Source organism: Phyllostomus hastatus, unplaced genomic scaffold, assembly GCF_019186645.2.
Source record: "Phyllostomus hastatus isolate PE091 unplaced genomic scaffold, TTU_PhHast_1.1 phas_scaffold_345, whole genome shotgun sequence".
In the NCBI taxonomy this organism is placed as follows: domain Eukaryota; kingdom Metazoa; phylum Chordata; class Mammalia; order Chiroptera; family Phyllostomidae; genus Phyllostomus; species Phyllostomus hastatus.
In genome coordinates this window covers 30,297,705-30,317,519 of record NW_025334024.1, presented here as the reverse complement: position 1 = coordinate 30,317,519, position 19,815 = coordinate 30,297,705, and the positions used below count along the sequence as shown (strand labels likewise).

Here is a 19,815-nt window from a genome sequence, read left to right as displayed (position 1 = left end):
TTGGCCCGCTTCTAAGAAGCTAAGTCTCGCGTATTTATTGGCTCTTGCCTGACAGACCGAAGCGCCAACCAGTCTCTCCACAGAGTGGGAGAGGGCGGGGCGGTGCCGAGGAGTAGGGACTCGCTGGGAGACAGGAAGAAGCTAGCAAAAGGGAAAGGCAACGGTTTAGCGAGTTGGTGAGGAACGGAGGACGGAAAGAGAACCACTTTTTCCCGTTCCCAGTGGCGTGTGCACTCGAGTGCGCATGCGCAGAAGGAAGCCGCTGATTGGCATGCGGGGCGGCCTGTCCAAACCAATCCGGATGCAGCAGAGGGGTGGAGCCCGCCCATCACTGGAGGGCGCAGCGTCGAAGCGCGCGTTTCGTCGCTGGCGGCGGTGCGCTGGAGTCTCGCTGGCGCCATGGAGTCGGGGCTGGTATCGCGCTTAGCCCGGCGCTTGGGCATCGCCGAGCCCGATGTACTGAGGTGAGTCCGGCCGCGCACGTCGCAGCGACCCCGGGCCCGTGAGCCGCGCATCTCTCCCGCGGGATGTAGGCCAGCAGCCGTCTTGTGGGAGGTGGCGGGGGCCGGCTGTGGAGGTCCCCGGGAGCAGCTGGCTCCCCGGTGTGCACGGCGGTGGTGGCGGGCGAGAGTCGGAGAGCTCCGGTCATTCCTAAGCTAGTGCTTCGGGGTCTGTCTGCATCGGGAAACATAGGAATGGGAGACAGGCCCCGCGGAGGTCTCTGTGTTGGCCAGAACTACGTAGAAAACAGAACAGTGGTGGCCGGAACGACCGGGACCCAGCGCGGCCTGGCCTGCAAAAAGCATAGGGCGGGGGGGGTTGGTATCATTTGCGCTGAGACCCGAATGATAGAAGGGGCCCGCCTTGGAACGTTGCAGGGAGAGCGGCCCGAGCTCAGGTAACAACAGCCTGTGCCAGCGCGTCGGGATGGGGAGGACCGTGCACGATCCAGGGTCAGGCGTGAAGCCGGCCCGGGGCAGCGGGCGGGAGGGGAGGGGAGGGGAGGGGCGCTTCTTGAAAGATTTGAACTGAGGCCGCTTGGATTCGGTTACCATCTAGAGCTGTGGTTCTCAAGTGGGGCTCCTTCCCGGCGGCGGCGGTGTCATCTCGGGCCTTGTTGGGAAAAGTCCGTTTTCGGTCCCGCCCCACGCCCACTGCTGGGAAAGGCTGGGGGTGAGACCCAGTCCTGTTTCCAGACGCCGCGAGTGATTGATTGTCCCGCGCGTTAAAGTTTGAGCACCACTGAACTAGAGGCTAAAAGAAGGAACTCTGGCACGACCTGCCAGCCTCCGCGGGCTTTCACGCCGGTTCCAGGAGCGTGGGGAAGGGAGAAGGGTTGTCTGGGGAGGAATCGTAGAACCTCCTTCGCCTGGAAGTAGTCCTTGAGCGCAGTGGGGTCCGAAACCGCGACGCCCCTCCCCAGAGGATGGGGGCTTCCTCCGCAGCCCCACGGGAAGTTGCCCAGGACTCAGAGTCAGGCCCACCCGCTGGGTTCAGTTTGCCCAAGAGTGGGACAGACTTCTGGGAAAGACTCGAGTGACCGCGCTGCCCTTCTGCCCAGGAAAGCGGAGGAGTACTTGCGGCTGTCGCAGGTGAAGTGCGCCGGGCTGTCTGCACGCACCACGGAGACCGGCCGGGCGGCCGTGTGCCTGGACCTGGCCGCGGCCTGCGCGCGGTGCCCCCTGGACAGGGTAAGCGTCCCCGGGGTGACCAGACGTCCGTTTCTGGCTGGACTGGCCCCCGTCCAAGCTCTGATGGTTTTGGAAGTTTCCTGGCTGTTATCACTCTAGGTGAACTCTAGAACCATTTTGTCAAGTTGGAGAGGAAGGAAGGTTTTGCAGCATTCCCTGTACTCTTGACCATCTCATTTCCCAGGCCGCCTCCTGAGGCCCACACGCAGAAACCCATGCGTGTTTTTCCTTCGGTGTCACAGGGATTGAGGGCACAGGCTAGGGACTTGGGTCACGCATTGAGACTGGATCTCACACTGGCCCTGTGAGCTTCCAGGGCCCTCATCTGTGGGGCAGGGCTGGGAGCGTCTTCGAATCCTCCGGGTCACTGCGGGGATTGAATAGTGCACCGTGTGTTGCACACCTAACGCCATACCGGTCACAAAATGACACGCTCATTAAATGTCATTAGCAATGCCCTGGGCTCCCAGTGGGTGGCAAACTCACCGGCCTTTTCTTAACTCGAACCTCAGCCTGCCCAGCTCCCTCTGCAGACGCTGCACTTGAACGACTGCAGCCAGCGCCCTTTCCCGGCCTGGAGGTGGGGGGAACGGGGGCTGCCGTCGGACTTGGACGGCCCTGCCCCCTCCTTGATGAGGTCCAGGCAGAGACGGTTCTCCTCCGTTGTTGACCCTCCGTTTCTCTCCTGGTTTCCCTCTTCCCTCCCCATCCCCACCCCCAGGGAATTGCACGTGGGCCCCTGGGCACCTGGGCTGCAGCCCGGCTGCAGTGGCACTGCGTGTGTAGTGGCGTGTGCATGTGTGAGTGTGCATGTGCGGACCGCACGGAGCTGAGCCTCTAAGCAGAGACAGGTCGCAGAATCAGCTTGGAGGGGTGGAGGCACTAACAGACAGAACTTACGGTTCGTGCCTGTGTTTCCTCTCAAAGGCGTATTTAACTACACTTTCCGGTTTGAACAAGAAGACGTACCAGAGCTGCCTGAAATCTTTTGAGTGTTTGCTGGGCCTGAATTCGAGTGTCGGCATAAGAGACCTAGCGGTGCAGTTCGGCTGCACCGAAGCGGTGAGCCTGGCTTCACAGGTGCTGCAAAGGTACGAGGCCCCAGGGCCTTCACTGAAGTGTCTCCCTACTGACGTTAGCCAATGCCCTGCTGATTCTCAGCGTTAAAAAATAACCAATGTGCTCCAGTGGTAGGATGCACAGCTCATACATTTTTAAGTTCTGGTTTGCATTTTCTGTCCCTTTGAGACACTGTTTTCTAACAAGCCATTCTGCTGACACTGCCTTCCCGCAGCTACGAGTCCAGCCTCCCCCAGACGCAGCAGGCAGACCTGGACTTGTCCAGGCCGCTCTTCACGGCCGCCGCACTGCTCACGGCCTGCAGGTGAGGGTCTGTGCGTGCGCAGGGGCCGCCCTTCGGGGCGCACGTCTCGCCGCCGGGTCACACCGCTAGTCTGATCGATTGCAGCTCGGCCTGCTTTTTTGTGTATACCACACTGGGGGCAATGGCGAAGTTTCCAGACTCGGTTTGTCCCACAAGGCAACTGACACCTGGAAAGCTGTGTTCCCAGAAGGCCGCTTTCCACGTGGGGGCCGCACGTACAACCTGAGCGTTTCCCTTCCGGTGTGTGCCTCTTGTAACTGACGAGTCTGTCATTCAAACGGCGGGCACTTGTGATTGTCCATTTAAAAAGAAAAAAGAGAGCCCTGGCTGGTGTAGCTCAGTGGATTGAGCGCGGGCTGGGAACCAAAGTGTCCCAGGTTCAATTCCCAGCTGGGTACTTTCCTGGGTTGCAGGCCATAACCCCCAGCAACCGCACATTGATGTTTCTCTCTCTCTCTCTCTCCCCTTCTCTCCCTAAAAATAAATAAATAAAATCTTTTAAAAAATAAAGAAAGAAAGAAAGAGAAAAAGAAAAAAGAAAACAAAATAATCGCACTGGTCTCCAGAACTAATTTATCAAATTCTTTTGTAGGATCTTAAAGCTAAAGGTGGATAAAAATAAAATGGTAGCTGCATCTGGTGTGAAAAAAGCCATATTCGACCGACTGTGTAAACAGCTGGAGAAGATCGGGCAGCAGGTGGACAGTGAGTACACATTCCGTGTTTCGAGAGCGTGCTGTGTGAAGACGGAACCCCGCCACTGAAAGTCCGGTGTTTTCAGAATCAAAAAGTGGTGCTTCCTGAATTCCATGTTTAATGTGGACCTGATAGGTTCTTAGTGAGAACATTGCTTTCCCTGTTGTTCCGTTAAAGTGGCTCAGTCATTTTTATGGAGCCAGTGACTCCGTGAGCCCGGGCCTGGGAAACAGTGTCTCTGTTCACGCGCCCCGATGCTAGGCGCCAGCCTCTGTGCGTGTCCGGTGGTCTGGGGGTGACCTCCAGTCTGACCAGGGAGGCCAGAGAGGCCTCCTTTCTCCTGGTGTTTGGTCAGTCAAGGATCTAGTTTTGTTGTTGTTTTTGGTTTATTTTTAATTTGTTTTTAGGGAGAGAGCAATTGGGGAAGAGAGAGAGAAACATCAACTTGTTTCTCCACCCATCCGTGCACACACGGGTGGATTCTTTCATGTGCCCTGACTGCGGATCGAACCCACAACCCCAACACGTCAGGACAGCGCTCTAACCAATTGAGCCACCCGGCCAGGACGGACTCTAGTTTTTGTCATCCAAAATATGTCCAAATACTAAAACGGAGAACAGAAAAATTAACCTTGACACTTTTTTTTCCCCCTTAAAGGAGACCCTCAAGGTTCAGGAAGTCCGCCGTGGAAGAGAAAGAAGACAGCAGCTGAACCTCCAGGAGCACGGGGTAAGGGGCTGGCATTGCACGGACGAGCGTGGAAGGCGTGCACGGAGGGCACGGGCAGTGCGCAGCCTGTGCCTCGCAGTTACACTTGTTGGGCGGGGGGGGGGGGCAGTGTCACTGAGGACACAGCTGGAGGCAGCCTGGGCTCAAACCCTGCCCCACCGGTCCTGGCTGCGGTTAGAAGCGCACCACTTAGTTTCTGAGAGCCACGGCTTCCACATCTGAGACGGGTGCACCCGCCAGCTCCCATTCCCTGGAACCGAGGGGGGGGCGGAGTGAGATGACGCAGTCCCCGTGCCTGCGAAGTGCTACCTGTTGTCACGGCGTCTCGGGTGCGGGATGCACAGCGGAAGTCTGGGGGGTGAGCTGCGGCTTCCACTCCACACTTCCCTGCCTGTTCCCTGTCACCTTCACAGTCAGACACTTGTGGAAGCAGCTTACTTTTTCTCGTGTCATCTGTAAATTTTGAAACGCTTTTGAAAATTTCCCCTCGCAGAAACAGAGACGGCAGCAGAGCCCCCGCGTAAACCGCAGCCCACTGAAGACCAGCCGCTGGACTACGAGGAGTGGAAGAGGAAGATTCTGGAAAACGCCGCCAGAGCGCAGGCGGCCGCGGCGGAGTGAGTCCCGCCTGCAGACGGCCGCGGGCCACACCCTGACTCGGCTCGCACCCCGACTCCGCTGGGCAGAGGTGCGGGTGCTCCAGGAGCTGGGCGCGAGGGCCCTGGGGCTGTCACCCTGACGGCAAGGACACCCGCACCGGGGCCGAGTTCCAGGCAGTGGGCCGGGCCCTGGGCCGGGCCCTGGCCCGGGCGACACTTTCACTAGCTCGGCCCGGTCCCGGGTGGCACAGCTGCACTCCCGCCAGCCGGCCCGCCCACAGAGCGGGGTGGGGGCCGTGGGGCTGTGAGCGGGAGACAGGGCGCCTGTCCTGGCCTCAAAACTCAGGCTGAAGGGAGGCTCACAGGTTTTACTTGAGTTCTAGTGTCAGTCTCTTGGTTTGACTAAAGCAGCAATATATGGTGCAACCTCATTAATAAATGTGTTTTTAGCCCTGGCTGGCGTAGCTCAGTGGGTTGAGCGCGGGCTGCGAACCAAAGCATCACAGGTTCGATTCCCAGTCAGGGCACATGCCTGGGTTGCAGGCCACGGCCCCCAGCAACCGCACATTGCTGTTTCTCTCTCTCTCTTTCTCCCTCCCTTCCCTCTCTAAAAATAAATAAAATCTTTAAAAAAAGAGAGATTGTCTTTTAAAAATTTTTTAAAAATAAATGTTTTTATATGTATTCAAGTTGCCTCTGCCCTCACTTTGGGGAGGCCGTGCCGCGTCCAAAGCTGTCCGCCGAGGCAGGAAAGCAGCCCGGGGGCTGCAGGCCAAGCCGTGCTGCTCAGCAGAGCGCAGACTTGGGGGGCTAGGGGTGCTGCCCCGTGTGACCGTGAGCAGGTTCGCTCCCCACTGGAGGTCTCATCCGCCCGTGGGGCTGGAGACGGCGTCCATGCTCACTGCGGGGAGAGTCCAAGTTGTCACACGTAAGGTGTCCAGCACGGCGCCCGCCGGTACACGGTACACATTATAGCAGAGACGCATGTGCACGGCTCTCGCTCGGTGGACTACACGTTTGCTCCGGGTTAAACGCCAAGTGGACCAAGGGTTATTCCTTTCATTTCCACGTACTGAGAAATGTACCCTTACCAAGTGCTACTTATTTTAAAGCTCCGGGCAAGGGCCTTCGTGGAAGATAAGTTGCTATGGACGCTGAGTTATGCCAGACAGGGTTTTAACTAAAGTCTACACGGTCCGGTTAAAGATTTTAATATTTTGGACGCAGCCGAATATTGAAAACCTCCTCAGAGTGGTTATCCATCCCGACGGCGGCCTTTTATCTGCTCTCAGGCACCGACCTGTCGCGGGACCTGGGAGCCCGCCCAGGGGGTTTGAGCTGGAGGAGGCCTGGCCCAGCCCCGCCGGAGTTTCCTCCCTGTTCTCTGGGCACCCCCTCGCCGTCAACCCCATCGGACTCCTGCCCCCTGCACCGCCGTACAGATAAACATGTGGCGGTAGGTGTTTGGATTCTCGGGGTCCCAGTGGGTGCTTGGTTATTTCTTAGACTATTGGAGGGCGGGGGAACTGCCTTAAAGCAGTCTTCTCCAACCGCCCGCCCAGGGCCCAGGGCAGGAATTCTTTCTACGGCAGCTTCTCAGCCCACTCACACTCCCGGTGAGGGAGCTCACCACTCACCGAGAGTCCATCTGTTTCCTGTCGAAAAGGCTTTTGGGAAGCCCAGTCCTTGAACAGCCCCTCGTGGTTTAACTGACTTTTTTAAAACTATCGTGAAAGTTTTCAAATACATACAACAGCAAAGAGAACAGCGTGATCAAACCTCAAACCGATCAGCCAGACCCGACGGCTAATGAGCACTTGCCACGCCCGCATGACGAACACCTCCTTTCCTCCTGCAGTCACCCCACCTCCAGGGTCGCCATCACCAGGCCCCCGCATCAACAGAAAGTCTATCGTCACCCAATAAGCAAGTTAGAAACGCACTTCCCTGGATGTCTCTAAAATACCCTTCTCTTGTTCGCTCCAGTGAGGGTCAGAACAAGGTCCACGCTGGACGTCGGAGTCGCTGCTTTTTAATGATAACGGTAACGCACGCTCACTGTAAAAAAAAACCAGTGCTGAAAAGTGGACACCCCCTCTCCCCATCACCTGCTTCCCACACACCCCCGTTCGGTTCCTCGCCCATCCCGGGAAACTTGGGTGCGCGTGGAAGCGTCGGTCGCTCCACTAACGGGGAGACGCCTGTCAGTTCAGACCCGCCTGGAGCTGCAGCGGGTCCCCCACGGGGACGTGGCAACACGGAGTTTGGCTCGGCACGGACGGTGTCTCTCTCCCTCCTCCTCCCCCCCTCCCCTTCCCTTTAAAAGTAAATAAAATCTTTTAAAAGGAGAAAATCAAAGCTTCATAAAAGCTTTAGAACTTGAGATAAGGGAGGCGAAAATCCACATCCCCAGTCACTTGTGTGGGCTGCAAGGGGACTTTGGAGAGAAACTGTGGGTGAAAAGTGGCAGCTTGTGGTGGAGAAAATAAGATTGGGCAGATAAAGGTTCTCTCTCTGACCTGTTCAACACAGAAGCCACAATCCACCTGTGAGTATCAGGCACTTAAAACTGGCTAATACAACTACAGAACTGAGTTTCTAATTCAACTTTAAGTAAATGTAAAACTAGACGCTTAATTCAGTTAGAAAATGGTTAAGATATTTCACACAACTTGAGTATTTCTCCACAGCGAATTCTGTTGAAAGCTAAACACCAGTTAAGTGTGTCTGATGAGAACCTAGCATGCGAGTGGGAATGTGTTGTAAGTGTAAACCATACGCCAGATCTTGGAGACTCGGTATAAAAAAAAAGACTCTAAAGTGTCTCAATCATTTTTATGCTGATTACATATGGAAATAATGCGTTTGAGTCACACTGTGTTAAATAAATTACTCCAGTTTATTTCACCAGGTTTCCGTTTCTGAAGGAGCTATCAGAAATTACTCAGGTATGCAGATGGCTCGTACCACATTCCTGCGCGCCGTGCAGCTGTGGATCCGAGGGGCGCACTCCATGTTTCTGGGGACGATCCGGAGCGTTCCCCAAGGACCTCACTCGCAAAGAGGCTGAGACTCACCCACTCACAAGACGCCCCCTGTAACCAGCGCCTTCTGCGAGGTGCCCTCAAATCAGCCTTCTGCAGAGAGGTGGCCTCTGCTTCACCACCGAGCATTCCACCAACCCCCTGTTCGGCTCCGCACAGGGCGGTCTCCAGACGAGGCCACCTCTTCCCAGGTCCCGGGGCCGCAGGCTTGCAGCAGGCCCACCATGCTGGCCCTGATCATCCCGGTTCCGACCAGGACAGCCAACTTGAGAGCTACCACGGCAGCACGAACCCCCACACCCAGGCCTCCTGCCCAAAACCTGTCCTTATGTGGACAGAAATCCTGAAAGGCTTAGAAACTGTTGGCTAATTAACAACTCAAAGTGACTACTCCGACTAAAACTGCTGCCCCGAGGGGCTGCGGTGGGAACGGAACAGATCGTCGGGTGAGAAGTGAGGACATGAGAAGGACTGTTGGCGTCCGAACAGCGAAGGACTCCTTGTTCGGCGCTGGGTAGGGCAGCTGCACGGCCAGTGCGCACCCTCACTAACGTCTCCCTCCGCAAGGTGCCCGTCTGCCCTGTTCTCCTCTCTCCCACACTGCACGTCGGTTCCCAGGCCCCCCGGACCCCCATTCACGGCCGAGGGCGGGGCGTCAGCGGGCGCCGGACAGGGCGGAATTGGGAGGGGCCGGGGGTGGGTGGAGACTTTAAAAGCACATTCAAAACGACCCTTGTTCCGGTTTCGCTAGGACGGTTGCACATTCTGAAACGTGGAAGACTACTAAACATTGCACGTTTCGGTTCCCACGAGGGAGCCCAGGGTCAAACAAGCGGGGGGCCCACTGCCCTGAGTCCGCGCTGCTGCACCGGGAGCGGGGCCCACGGGGTCACGTCCGCCCACCCGCGAGCCAATCGGACTGGCAGGAGCTCCAGGTGCGGCGACGGGAGATGCCGCTGACCCACCGACACGCCCCGTTCCTGAGTCGGCATGTTCAGAACCCCGCCCCGGCCCGCGCAAACACAAGCTTCCCTACCTACGGACAGCGCGCCCACGCTTACCCCCCCAGCTCCTACCCCCCCAGCGCCTACACTTGGGGAGCAACAAGGCAGTTCAAGCTCAGTGGCCTGCTAAGGCAGAAAAAAGCTCTCCAGGCACTGTCTTTAGAGCCCCCTTTTCTTCCACAAGGAAGGCAACCACCGTCGCCTTCTCTACAAAATAAGTGGGATCGGTATTAGCCAAAGGCCCGATGGTTTGAAACCTCCAGCCCTCGCGTCGCCGCTGGTCTCGGTGCCTTCCCGGCCCAGGTGAGCAGCGGAGTCGGGCCTTAGGAGCAGGATGGGAACTTCCTTAACCTGTTGGCTGCGGTCACCACGTTGAAATGTTTCTGGAGGAACGGAGAGAGAAAAAGGGAAGCAGGCATATTCTTAGACCAATTAAAAAAAATAAATACATAAAAGGACTTCAGTGAGGCATTTGAGTTCCTTTAAAGCTGATAAAAGGGGAAACTGAAATTTCAGCAAACGCACGGTGAACCAGTCACGTGACTTTCTGGAGCGAGTACGAAGTGAGAAGTGAGATCGTGTGTCGTTGCCCTTTTCCACGGAAAACGGAGCCCACAGGGTGGGGGGCGGGGCCCCACGATCAAATCCGAGGGTTCGGACCAGAATGTGTCGGAAGGAAAGCAAGTGTCGAAGGAAACATCAGAGCGCATCCCGGCTGGGGAAGCCAGCATGGGGCGTGTGATTCGCGTGTGCGTGTGACTCGCGTGTGCGTGTGACTCATGCGCACGGCTGCTGGGCTGGGTCTGTGGGTGAGGCACTCTCTGGTTTTTCAACAGGAGTCTGAGTCAGTGTGGAAGTGCTGGGAAGCCGCGGCCCCGGAGGACGGCGGCCCTTAGGGCAGACTGTGCGTCCCTGGCCCCCAGGAGTTCCGTCATTAGCAAACAGCACACACAACTTCCAAAGCGCGCCTCCCCGGCCGCGCCCTCTGACACGCGGATTCGCCGAGGCCTGCGCTCTGACCGCACTCCGTCCCCCAGGTGTCCCCCTAAGTGCGAACCGAATGCTCCTCTCACGCCCAGGCGCACCGGGTCTGTGCTGTCGTTTGAACTGAAGTTAGCAGGCGTCGACCTAGGAGGGGTTTTTTCCCCCTTTAAACAGTCTTCTATTTAGAATCCAAATGTAAGGAGAAGCTGAGCTACCGTTCTGTCAAAGGACACGCCCCCTGCACCCAGGGGAAGAAGGTACCTTCCACTTGCGGTGCGCCATGTACTTCTGCAGCAGGAGCTGGGATTTCAGGCCCACTTTAGACATGGACGCTCGCGCCGGCAGGTCACTCAGCCACCGGTGTTTCAGGCACTGGGTGGCGCTCATTCTGCAGCTGCGAGACCACACAGACGTCGCAGGGGTGAGGGGGGGGGGGGCACCTTCCCTGACCAGGAGCCCAAGTCCGCTCCTTCCAGACAACAACGCCCACCCGCTCACCTGAACTGGAACTACCTTCCCTCCCGTAACCTTCCGCGTTCAGAGAGGAACGGACAGCGAAGGCCGCGGGACCCAGAGCTGTCTCGGAGCCCCGACCGTGGCCCTCACCCCGGGGGTGCCCAACGCCCGAGAATCAGAAAACGGGGTGGCCCCGCCCACGACACTGACGCCGCTGCTGAGCGCCGAGCAGGCCCCCACCGCCAGAGAGGCGGTTTCCTGGCCTTGGTCCTGGGAAGTCACACTGCCCAGCTCAGCTTTTCTCCGGCGTTCGTCTATGAACACCAGTAACTCAGACACGGGACTAGTTTGTAAACATGGCCCTTTGTAAGAGACTACATCTAGAGAGAGAGAGAGAGAGAGAGAAATAGAAAAAGAAAAAAAACAATAAAGCTCCATCTAGAGGTTACGCTCCCAGGTGCTGTTTTTCAGTTTTTTCCTTCATCGCGGTCCCTGCTCCCTCTTTGCCCCGAAGAGGGAGCGGACTAAGAGATCTGGGACAGACCTGCCCGGCACACCTGACTGTCACCGACCGTCACCGGCGGTCACCATCAGAACGCGTTATGAACCACAGGCCGCAGAGCTACCTCTTCTCTTTGACCAGCAGCTGGGACACAAAGTCCTTGGCGTCTTCCGACAGCCCCTCAAAGGTGTCAGCGTCGAAATCCCAGCTGCAGTTCACGATGAAGTTCATGGTCTCCGCGTCGGTTTCCCCTAGAAACGGGGACAGACCGCTGAGCCTGTGGAGGAGAGAAAGGACCATCAGCTTGTGGAAGCCACGTCCGCCAACGTGCAACGACGGGACACGGAGGGGCCCCGCAAGGTCCAAGCGGGAGCCACCGGACCAAAGGGGGTCCTCGGGAGGACAGCCCCTGCCTCACGCCGCCAGGGGGCTTCCCGGGGAGAGGGAGGGAGGACCGAACCTCGGACAGCCGGAGGAACACAGCCGCCGCCCCCCTAGCCCCGGAGAAAAGAATAACCCAGGGCCCACCCAAAGTGCGTGTGTCGGGTAAAAGTGGCCTCATTTAAACAGCTTAGCACGTGTCTGAGACCCTAGCGGGGCTCCATACTCCCCAGGCCTTGAGCCTGGGGCAGAGAGGCAGGGCACCCTCACTGGCCGGCCTGGGGCTGCACCTCCCCCCACCCCCCCCGCACACATAGAGCGTGGGGACACGGTCACAGCGAGGCCTAATGGCATGGCTGGAGCGAAGCCTGACCGCACGGGCCCAGGGGACAGCCGAGGGAAGTCCCCAGGGAGGAGGACACAATCTCTCAGCCCATGGTCGCCCTGCCTGGTCAGCCCGCAGGACATGGAGTGCAGGGGAGGGCCCCAGCAGACGGCGTGGCAGACAGCAGCCCTGGCACCCCAGCGGCCCCACCTGCACGGCCCACCTGAAGTCCTTTGCTGGAGAGCTCTCTGCCCAGGGGACGGGGAGTTTCAGGAACTAGGGCCCCCGGGGTGAGCCCCAGGCCCTAACGGAGAAGAGCTGGTGGACAAACCCCCATCTCCCTGCCCTGGATGGCGTAACTGAGGAAGTGAGCGTTCACGACAGACCTCGAGTTCTCTCTAGGATGGAGGGCAGTGCCCACAGGGTGACCGGCTCCCCAGCGCCCTCTACTGGCTACGCCCCCCACCCGCACCTCCCCACTCTCAGTGTCTCCTGGGCACACCTCCCCAGTGAACGGCCTGCACTCAGAGTTTTGGTACTTCCATAGAAGTCCAGACACCCCGGCCCCGCCGGGCACTCACAGCATGTAGGTGATGACGCCCACACTCCACATGTCCGTGGGGAACGAGACAAACTCGTAGTTGACCACCTCCGGAGCCAGGAACTCGGGAGTGCCGAAGTTCACCTTCAGCTTCTCCCGAGGCTTGTACCTAGGGGATGGCGGGGGCCGGACGGGCTGTGAGGGGACCTCGAGGGGACCGCGGGAGTCAGCCCTAGGGGGAGAGGCGGGGCTGGGAGTGCTCAGCCCCAGGCCCCGACTCAGGCTCCCCCGAGTCCCCAGGGAGAATCAGAAAGCACAGCCCACCCCTCCAGGCCTCTACCATCGGACACGGAGAGGCCACCGCTCCACCCTCCCCGGCCAGGGCCCAGACTGGGGGGGGGGGGGGCTGTGTGGAGGTGCGCGCTCTGTGTCGCCCGCAGTGCCCCTGGCCTCGGGTGGCGCCGGCGGGTCAGAGCAGGCCCCCCGCGTTGGTAACGGGACAGGCTCTGCACGCGCGGGGCAGGGGGTCTGTGGGAAAACTCCGCTTCCTGCCCTCAGTTGTTCTGTGAAGTTAAAACTGCTCTAAGAAAATAAAGTGCCAATGTAAAAATTGTGATGCAACTTTCTATTGGCCAGGCACCATGTGACTGACAGACAGTCCGTCCAGTGCCAAGGGTCTGCTGCTGCTACGGCTGAGGACCCAGGGGCGGGGTGTGCAAGCCAGGGCCTGGAGGCGGGCAGAGGCTCGGTGTCGCCCACACACGCGGCTGCGCAGGACCCAGCGGTGAGACTGTGCTCCACTGAGTGTCCGACATGTTAAGGACTTTCAGATGTTTGAAAACGACGTGTGACGCTCACTCTCTGCCCTGACCCTTGAGCACCTGACCGCCCTCCCGGGATGGCTCTGCACCGCCGTGTATTCCTAATCTAACCGTTGTCACCGCCCATCGGCAGGGGCTGCATTGATTGCATCACTCTGTCACCAGGGCCCAGGCCAGCCCCGAGTGACCCAAACCCTACACGGTCACATACACACTTTCCCACTTAACCTGGTCCTTTCTGGGAGGGCAGGGCTGGTGACGGTGACATCGCACGGGCCAGCCGTCCTGGGCCCAGGAGGCCAGGGAACAAACGGAATTAAGCCGCACCATGCGCCCACTCAGCGCCTCCTTTGACCATCCATCGCCCCCCTCTAGGTTCACGCGGGTGTCGGAAGGAGAGGCAGGGCCCATGCAAAGCCGCCCCTGCGGTGGTCACAGCCTAAGGCGGCCCCCCTCCTCTTGAGAGAACTTGCTTGCGTCAGCCCCAAAACCCAAAGACTGGCCGAGCCGTAGGTAACCGTGCCCGAGCGCGCTCCCCAAGGCGCCCTGCCAGGCGCCGAAGGGCAGCGCCCTCACCTTCTGGCCAGCCCGAAGTCAATGATCTTTATCTGGTGCCCCGTCTGGTTGACACACAGGATGTTCTCGGGCTGGGAAAGAGGGAGAAGTCTGCTTAGGCTCAGGCGGCAGCCCAGAGGGTCTGCAGCTCCCGCACTTGGTTGTCGAAAGGTCTCTGCTTCCCAGCCCCCCAGGGAAACGAACAGCTCAGAGCAGCCCTCCGGGGCGGGTGGGCGGGCGGGCAGATGGACGGGTGGATGGATGGGCAGACAGATGGACAGATGGGTGGATAGATGGATGGATGGATGGAGAGACAGAGAGACAGGTAACAGAGAGGGAGACACACAGACACTGGAAATAAACCAAGTGGGCTGGTGCGCGGCAGTACGGGGCGGTGCGAACTGCAGGGGACCGCAGGACTCCCACCCTGCATAAGGGGGCAGCCACGCAGGAAGGCAGTTCCTCAGTCCTCAGGAGAAGCCAAACATCCAGGGTTGTATGTGAAAATACCACGCTTTGAAGTGTTGGCAACGAAATCCTGGCTGAACTCATCTATTAGTGCTAACAGTCTCCCCCCAACCTCCGGAGGACCCTCCACGCACATGCTCACGTCACCTGTGAATGAGTTTTACTGCTTCCTTCCCACTGAACACCTCTTGCTTCTTTTCGTGCCTATCTGCCCTTGTTAGAACCTCAAGTACACGTTTAATAGAAGTGACAAGAGCCCTGGCTGGGGTGGCTCAGTGGATTGAGCTCAGCCTGTGAACCAAAGGGTCACCGGTTCAATTCCCAGTCAGGGCACAGGCCTGGGTTGCGGGCCGGGTCCTCGGTGGGGTGCGCAGGAGGCAACCACACACCTAGGTTTCTCTCCCTCTCTTCCCCTCTCTCCAAAAGTAAATAAATAAAATCTTAAAAAAAAAAAAAAAGAGGTGGCAAGAGCAGACATCCTTGTCGTGGTCCTGACCTTAAGGGGCAAGCATCCCACCTCTTCCCAGGGAGCGTCGTCAGCTGTTCTCCACAAATGGCCTTTATCAGACGGAGGAAGTTCTACGCCTGGTTTATTCAGGGTTTTCATCGTGAAAAGTTGTTCGACTTTGTCAACTGCATCTCTTGAAATGCTCAAGTGATTTTTGCCCTTTACTCCTTTAATGTGGCACGTTCCCCTGACTTGTGTTCGTACGTTAAACCAGCCTCACGTGCTTGGGACCAGCGCCACTGCGTGATGGGTGTAGCCCTTTCTGTGAGTTACTGCATTGGGTTCACTAATATTTTACGGAGAGATTTTGCATCTCTATTCTTAAGGGGTATTGCTCTGTAGGTTTCCCTTTCTCGTGAGTTCTTTGCTTTTGAAACTAGGATAAGACAGCCCTCACAAAATGAAAGGAACTGTTCCCTTCTCTTCCATTTTTTGGAAGAGCTGTAAAAGTTGATGTTACTCTTCTTGAAACGTTGGGTGGAATTCACCAGGGAAGCCATCCTGACCTAGGCTTTTCTTTGTGGGTGCTTTTGAAAACTAATTTGATTGCCTCCCTTGTTACAGGTCCATTCAGATTTTCTATTTCTTCCTGAGTCAGTTTCCGGTAGTTTGTGTCTTTTAGGAATCTGTCCATTTTATGCAGGTTATGTATCTTAATGGCATGCAATGTACCATACTGTTCCCTTATAATGCTTCTTTATTTCTGTATGGCTGGTAGTGATTCCCCCACTTTTATTTATGATTTTAAAAATCTGAGTCTTCCTTCTTTTTCTCTTGTTCAATCCAGTTACAGATTTGACAATTTACTGGTCTTTTCATGGAACCAACCTCTGGTTTCATTGATCCTCTTTATAATTTTTCTAGTCTCTGTTCATTTAGCTCTGCTCTCGCCTTTGTTACTTCTTTCCTTCTGCTCTGAGTATCAGCTGCTCTTCTCCTTCACATTCCTTAAGGCGACAGGCTAGATGGCTGATTTGAGGTCTTTATTCTTTTCTTAATGCAAGTGTTTATAGCTGCAAATTTTACTCCTGGCTTACACGCATCCCATACATTTTGGTGTGTGGCATTCCCATGTTCATTCGCCTCAAAATATTTTCTAAATGTGAACTTTAATCATGTATTTATTTAACTCAAGACACTCAAAATATTATCACTTAAGTAGGTCACCAGTATGAAAAGTATTGGTGAGACATTTTCTGTTCCTTTGTCATATCAAGTCTTTCAAGCCCAGTGTATTGTTATTTTTCACTCACAGTGCATCACAATTCAGACATATTTTCATCAGAAATATTTTAGATGGACTTAAATTTCATGAATTGCTTGTATCTAGATTTCTTGAAATGTATACAGTAGCCCCCTTATCCACGGGGTTGGGGGGCCATTCCAAGATGCCCCAGTGGGTACCTGAAACCAAAGGTGGTACCAAACACTATGTATGCTGTTTTCCCTATACTTGCACATCTGTGATACAGTGATGTATATACATCAGACGCAGTAAGAGGCTAACAAAGACAACTAATGATAAAACAGAACATCACAATACGCTGCCATGAAGTGTTGCGAATGTGGTCCTCTCCGCCTCTCTCTGTCTCTCTGGTATCCCCTCTAGGAGTCCGGACAACTACCACGTGGTGAACAAGGGTAGCGTACGCAGCTCGGAGACTCTGGGCAAGGGGAGGATTCCTGTCCCAGGTGGGACAGCACAAGATTTCATCACGCTACTGAGGACAGCGCACAATTTAGAGCTCATGAGTCACTTACAGATGGAATTTTCCGTGTAGTATTTTCAGACCCCCGCTGACCGTGGGTAACTGAAATCGCAGAAAGCAAAACCACCGATAAGAGGAACTACTATAGCTGAAACACAAATTCACAGTCGAGGTTGTCCCAAACAATAGTTTTCCAATAACTAAACTGCCAGTCTTTACATTTAAATGAATTAAAATCAATAAAATGTAAAATTCAGTTCCACAGTCACACTGGCCACATTCCAAGTGCCCAGTAGCCACAAGGGTCGAGCGGCCACCACACCGGATGGACACTGCGACCCTGGCACTTCCCCCCACGTCGTCACCCGCACGACAGACCAAGTGCTAGCGAGGAGATTGAACTGGCCAGCAAAAATCTCCCCACGAACAAAAGTCCAGAACCAGATGGCTTCACCGGTGAACTCCACCAACCATCTAATGAAACACCAATACCAATCCTTTCCAAAGTCTTTCAAAAATTTAAAAAGGGCCCTGGCTGGCGTAGCTCAGTGGATTGAGCACGGGTTGTGAACCAAAGCGTCGCAGGTTCGATTTCCAGTCAGGGCACATGCCTGGGTTGCAGGCCATGGCCCCCAGCAACCGCACATTGATGTTTCCCTCTCTCTTTCTCCCTCCCTTCCCTCTCTAAAAATAAATAAATAAAATCTTTTTTTTTTACTTTTTTTTTTTTTTAAGATTTTATTTATTTATTCTTAGAGAAGGAAGGGGGTTATGGCCTGCAACCCAGGCATGTACCCTGGCTGGGAATCGAACCTGCGACACTTTGGTTCGCAGCCCGCGCTCAATCCACTGAGCTATGCCAGCCAGGGCAAATAAATAAAATCTTAAAAAAAAAATTAAAAAGGAGAGAGAACACTCCCACACTCATTTGATGTGGCCCGTATTGCCCAGGTGCCCACACCAGACAAGGATATTGTAAGAAACCTGCAGGCCAACATCCCTGATGAACACAGACGTACAAATCCTCAACCAAGTATCAGCGAGCCAGACGCGACAATGCGTGTGAGGACCGTGCGCCGCGACCAGACGGGGCTTACTCCAGGGACGCGAAGGCGGCTCAGCGCGCGCCAGCCGGCCCGCGGGGCCCACCGGATGAACACGGTCACGGGTGAACTCACAGGACCGTCCCAACAGATGCAGAAAAACGCATAACAAAATCCAACACCCGTTTCATGATAAAAACTCTCCACAAACTCGGTGTAGAGGGAACATACCTTAACGTAACAAAGGTCACATGTAACCTACTCAGTGGGGAAAAGCTGGAAACCTCCCCCCTGAGGTCAGGAGCAAGACAAGGAGTCCCCCTCTCCCCACTCTGCCCACTCCTAGTCAGCACAGGGGTGGCGATCAGAGCCGGAACGATTGGGCAAAAAGAAAGAGAACAATAATAATAAGAAGCATCCAGATAGGAAAGGAAGAAGTAAAACTCACTCTTGGCAGATGACACGAATATCATACACAGAAAATTCTAAAGACTCCCCCCCAAAACTGTAGAACTTAAAAAACAAATTCAGTAAATTTTTAGGGTACAAAAGCATTCTACAAAAATCAGCTGCATTTCTCTACACACCAAGAAACTATCAGAAAGAGAAATTAAGAAGATAATCCCATTTACAACGGACCAAAAGGAATGCACGCTTAGGAGAGCTGGCTCTAGCCGAGTTGCTGCAAGACCTGTGCACTAGCAACTGTCAGACGCGAATGAGAGAAACTGAAGAAGGCGGATTTTGTGCTTATGGACTGGGAGAATTAATATTGTTAATACCCGACGCAACCTACAAAGTCAGTGCAATCCCTATCAAAGGTCCGATGGCATTTTTCACAGAGATAGAACAAACTATGCTAGAACTTGTGTGGAACCACTGAAGAACTCAAACAGCCAAGGCAATACTGAGAAAAAACAAAGCCAGAGGCAGCATCTCAAGTCCTGGTTTTAAACTATATTACAAAACTACAGTCATCAAAACAGTGTGGTACTGGCATAAAAAAGACACACAGGTCAAGGGAACAGAAGAGACAGCCAAGGAATAAACCCACACGAAAGGAAGGACAGAAGGGAGGGAGAGAGGAAGGAGAGAGAGAGAGAGAGAGAGAGAGAGAGAGAGAGAGAGAGGGAAATGGCTGCCAGTATCAGCGCTCACTTTTTGTCCAGGAGACAAAAGAAAGTGCAGTGCATTCATTCAGAGGAGTACCCACGGCCCTGAAAGAGCATGAGCCAGGGTGTCCCCAGTGTCCTGCTGGCTAAGAGAGGCCAGTGGACGAAGGGGAGGCAGAGTCGGCTCCCGGGGCTCGCGCGCCAGGCCGCGTTGCTCGTGCAGAAGGCCTCCTGGCGAGGACACTGGCTGGGAAGCGCTTTCACGGTCCACCCCACACAGTTCTGTGTGGTCTCTACTGGTTACCAGAAGCCCCTGCTCCCACGGTAATTTTAAAGAAGCTAATTTAAACGATATTTTTAAAAACAAAAGCCCTATAACTGAATCTTCACAGACTGCTTACAGAGGTTTGTCATCCACATTTCACAGATGGGAAAACCGAGGCTCGGAGCGTCAGCAGGCCTCGCCTGCCCTGGGCTCCAGAACTGGAAATGGCGGGGAGCCAGGCGGGGACGCCGGGCGTCTGAGCTCTCCGGGGCCAGCGCCGCACAGGCCTGGGAACCCGGGGCCGCCCGCCCGCCCGCCGCCCCGCCCACCACACCCAGGCGGGGCCTGACCTTGAGGTCCAGGTGCAGGATGTAGTGCTGATGCAGGTAGTGCACGCCCTCGCAGATCTGCTTGGTGAACAGGATCACGTCCAGCTCGGTCAGGTGGTACTTCTCGTCTGTGATCCGGTCAAAGAGCTCGCCCCCGTCCACGCTGCCGGGGCGAAGGAGAGGCAGGCGCCGCGCTGAGCGGGGCTCCTGGGGAACGGGTCCGCGCTCGGCGCCACCCCAGGTGAGAGCCCGAGGGTGTCCCTGTCCTCTGGGGTCTCATGGGGACCTGTGCTCCGGCCCCTTCCCAGCTCAGGGTGCAGGGGGCAAAAAGGAAGTGACGGGCCAAAGAGAGGCTGCACCGGTTCCGTGCGGACAGTCGGCCTCAGCCTGGACGCCCCAGGCCAAGGCTGTAAGCTCACTAGCCTGCAGGGGTGGGCAAATCAGACCCATTTCGAGCTGGAAATATGGGGCCAGCATTACTAGATAGTCAAGAAAAGCCAGCTGCCCGGGTTACAACACGTGATTTCCCGGTTTCCAACTGCTAACGCCACATCAGAACCACGGAAAACGGGCCAGGCCAAACTGAGACCTGCAGGCCCGATCACTGGCAGCTGCTTTGGGACAGCAGCTTTGCCCCCCACGCTCCCCAGCGGGGGACCGGCAGAGGA

At 55.9% G+C, this 19,815-nt stretch overlaps 2 protein-coding genes across 7 annotated transcripts in view; one reads left to right on the top strand and one right to left on the bottom strand.

Moving 5' to 3' along the window:
- The first annotated feature begins 76 nt into the window (after positions 1–76).
- On the top strand, positions 77–5,655 carry ORC6 (origin recognition complex subunit 6). Of its 2 annotated transcripts, XM_045819016.1 has the most exons (7): positions 77–464; positions 1,562–1,691; positions 2,619–2,782; positions 2,986–3,075; positions 3,668–3,780; positions 4,430–4,501; positions 4,995–5,655. In XM_045819016.1, the coding sequence occupies exons 1-7, from the start codon at positions 400–402 to the stop codon at positions 5,120–5,122; spliced, it is 762 nt and encodes a 253-aa protein (XP_045674972.1). In that variant the 5' UTR covers positions 77–399; the 3' UTR covers positions 5,123–5,655. The 2 variants fall into 2 exon arrangements, with proteins under 2 accessions (XP_045674972.1, XP_045674973.1); XM_045819017.1 differs by lacking the exon at positions 2,986–3,075.
- A 2,320-nt stretch (positions 5,656–7,975) lies between these two features.
- Positions 7,976–19,815, bottom strand: part of MYLK3 (myosin light chain kinase 3) — a 34,623-nt gene continuing 22,783 nt past the window's right edge. For all 5 annotated transcript variants that reach the window (XM_045819009.1, XM_045819011.1, XM_045819008.1 and 2 more), the window contains exons 8-13: positions 19,169–19,310; positions 13,735–13,805; positions 12,378–12,506; positions 11,215–11,367; positions 10,394–10,526; positions 7,976–9,531 (exon numbers count right to left, since the gene is read on the bottom strand). In XM_045819009.1, the coding sequence (XP_045674965.1) occupies positions 9,472–9,531; positions 10,394–10,526; positions 11,215–11,367; positions 12,378–12,506; positions 13,735–13,805; positions 19,169–19,310 (688 nt within the window). In that variant the 3' untranslated portion in view covers positions 7,976–9,471. The remainder of the gene's footprint in view (positions 9,532–10,393; positions 10,527–11,214; positions 11,368–12,377; positions 12,507–13,734; positions 13,806–19,168; positions 19,311–19,815) is intronic.

Excerpts from the sequence above, each read along its gene's own strand:
- ORC6 (XM_045819016.1), top strand. The coding sequence starts at position 400 with ATGGAGTCGGGGCTGGTATCGCGCTTAGCCCGGCGCTTGGGCATCGCC. Across the intron at positions 3,076-3,667 it reads GCACTGCTCACGGCCTGCAG|GATCTTAAAGCTAAAGGTGG; the intron begins GTGAGGGTCTGT and ends ATTCTTTTGTAG. Across the intron at positions 3,781-4,429 it reads GATCGGGCAGCAGGTGGACA|GAGACCCTCAAGGTTCAGGA; the intron begins GTGAGTACACAT and ends TCCCCCTTAAAG.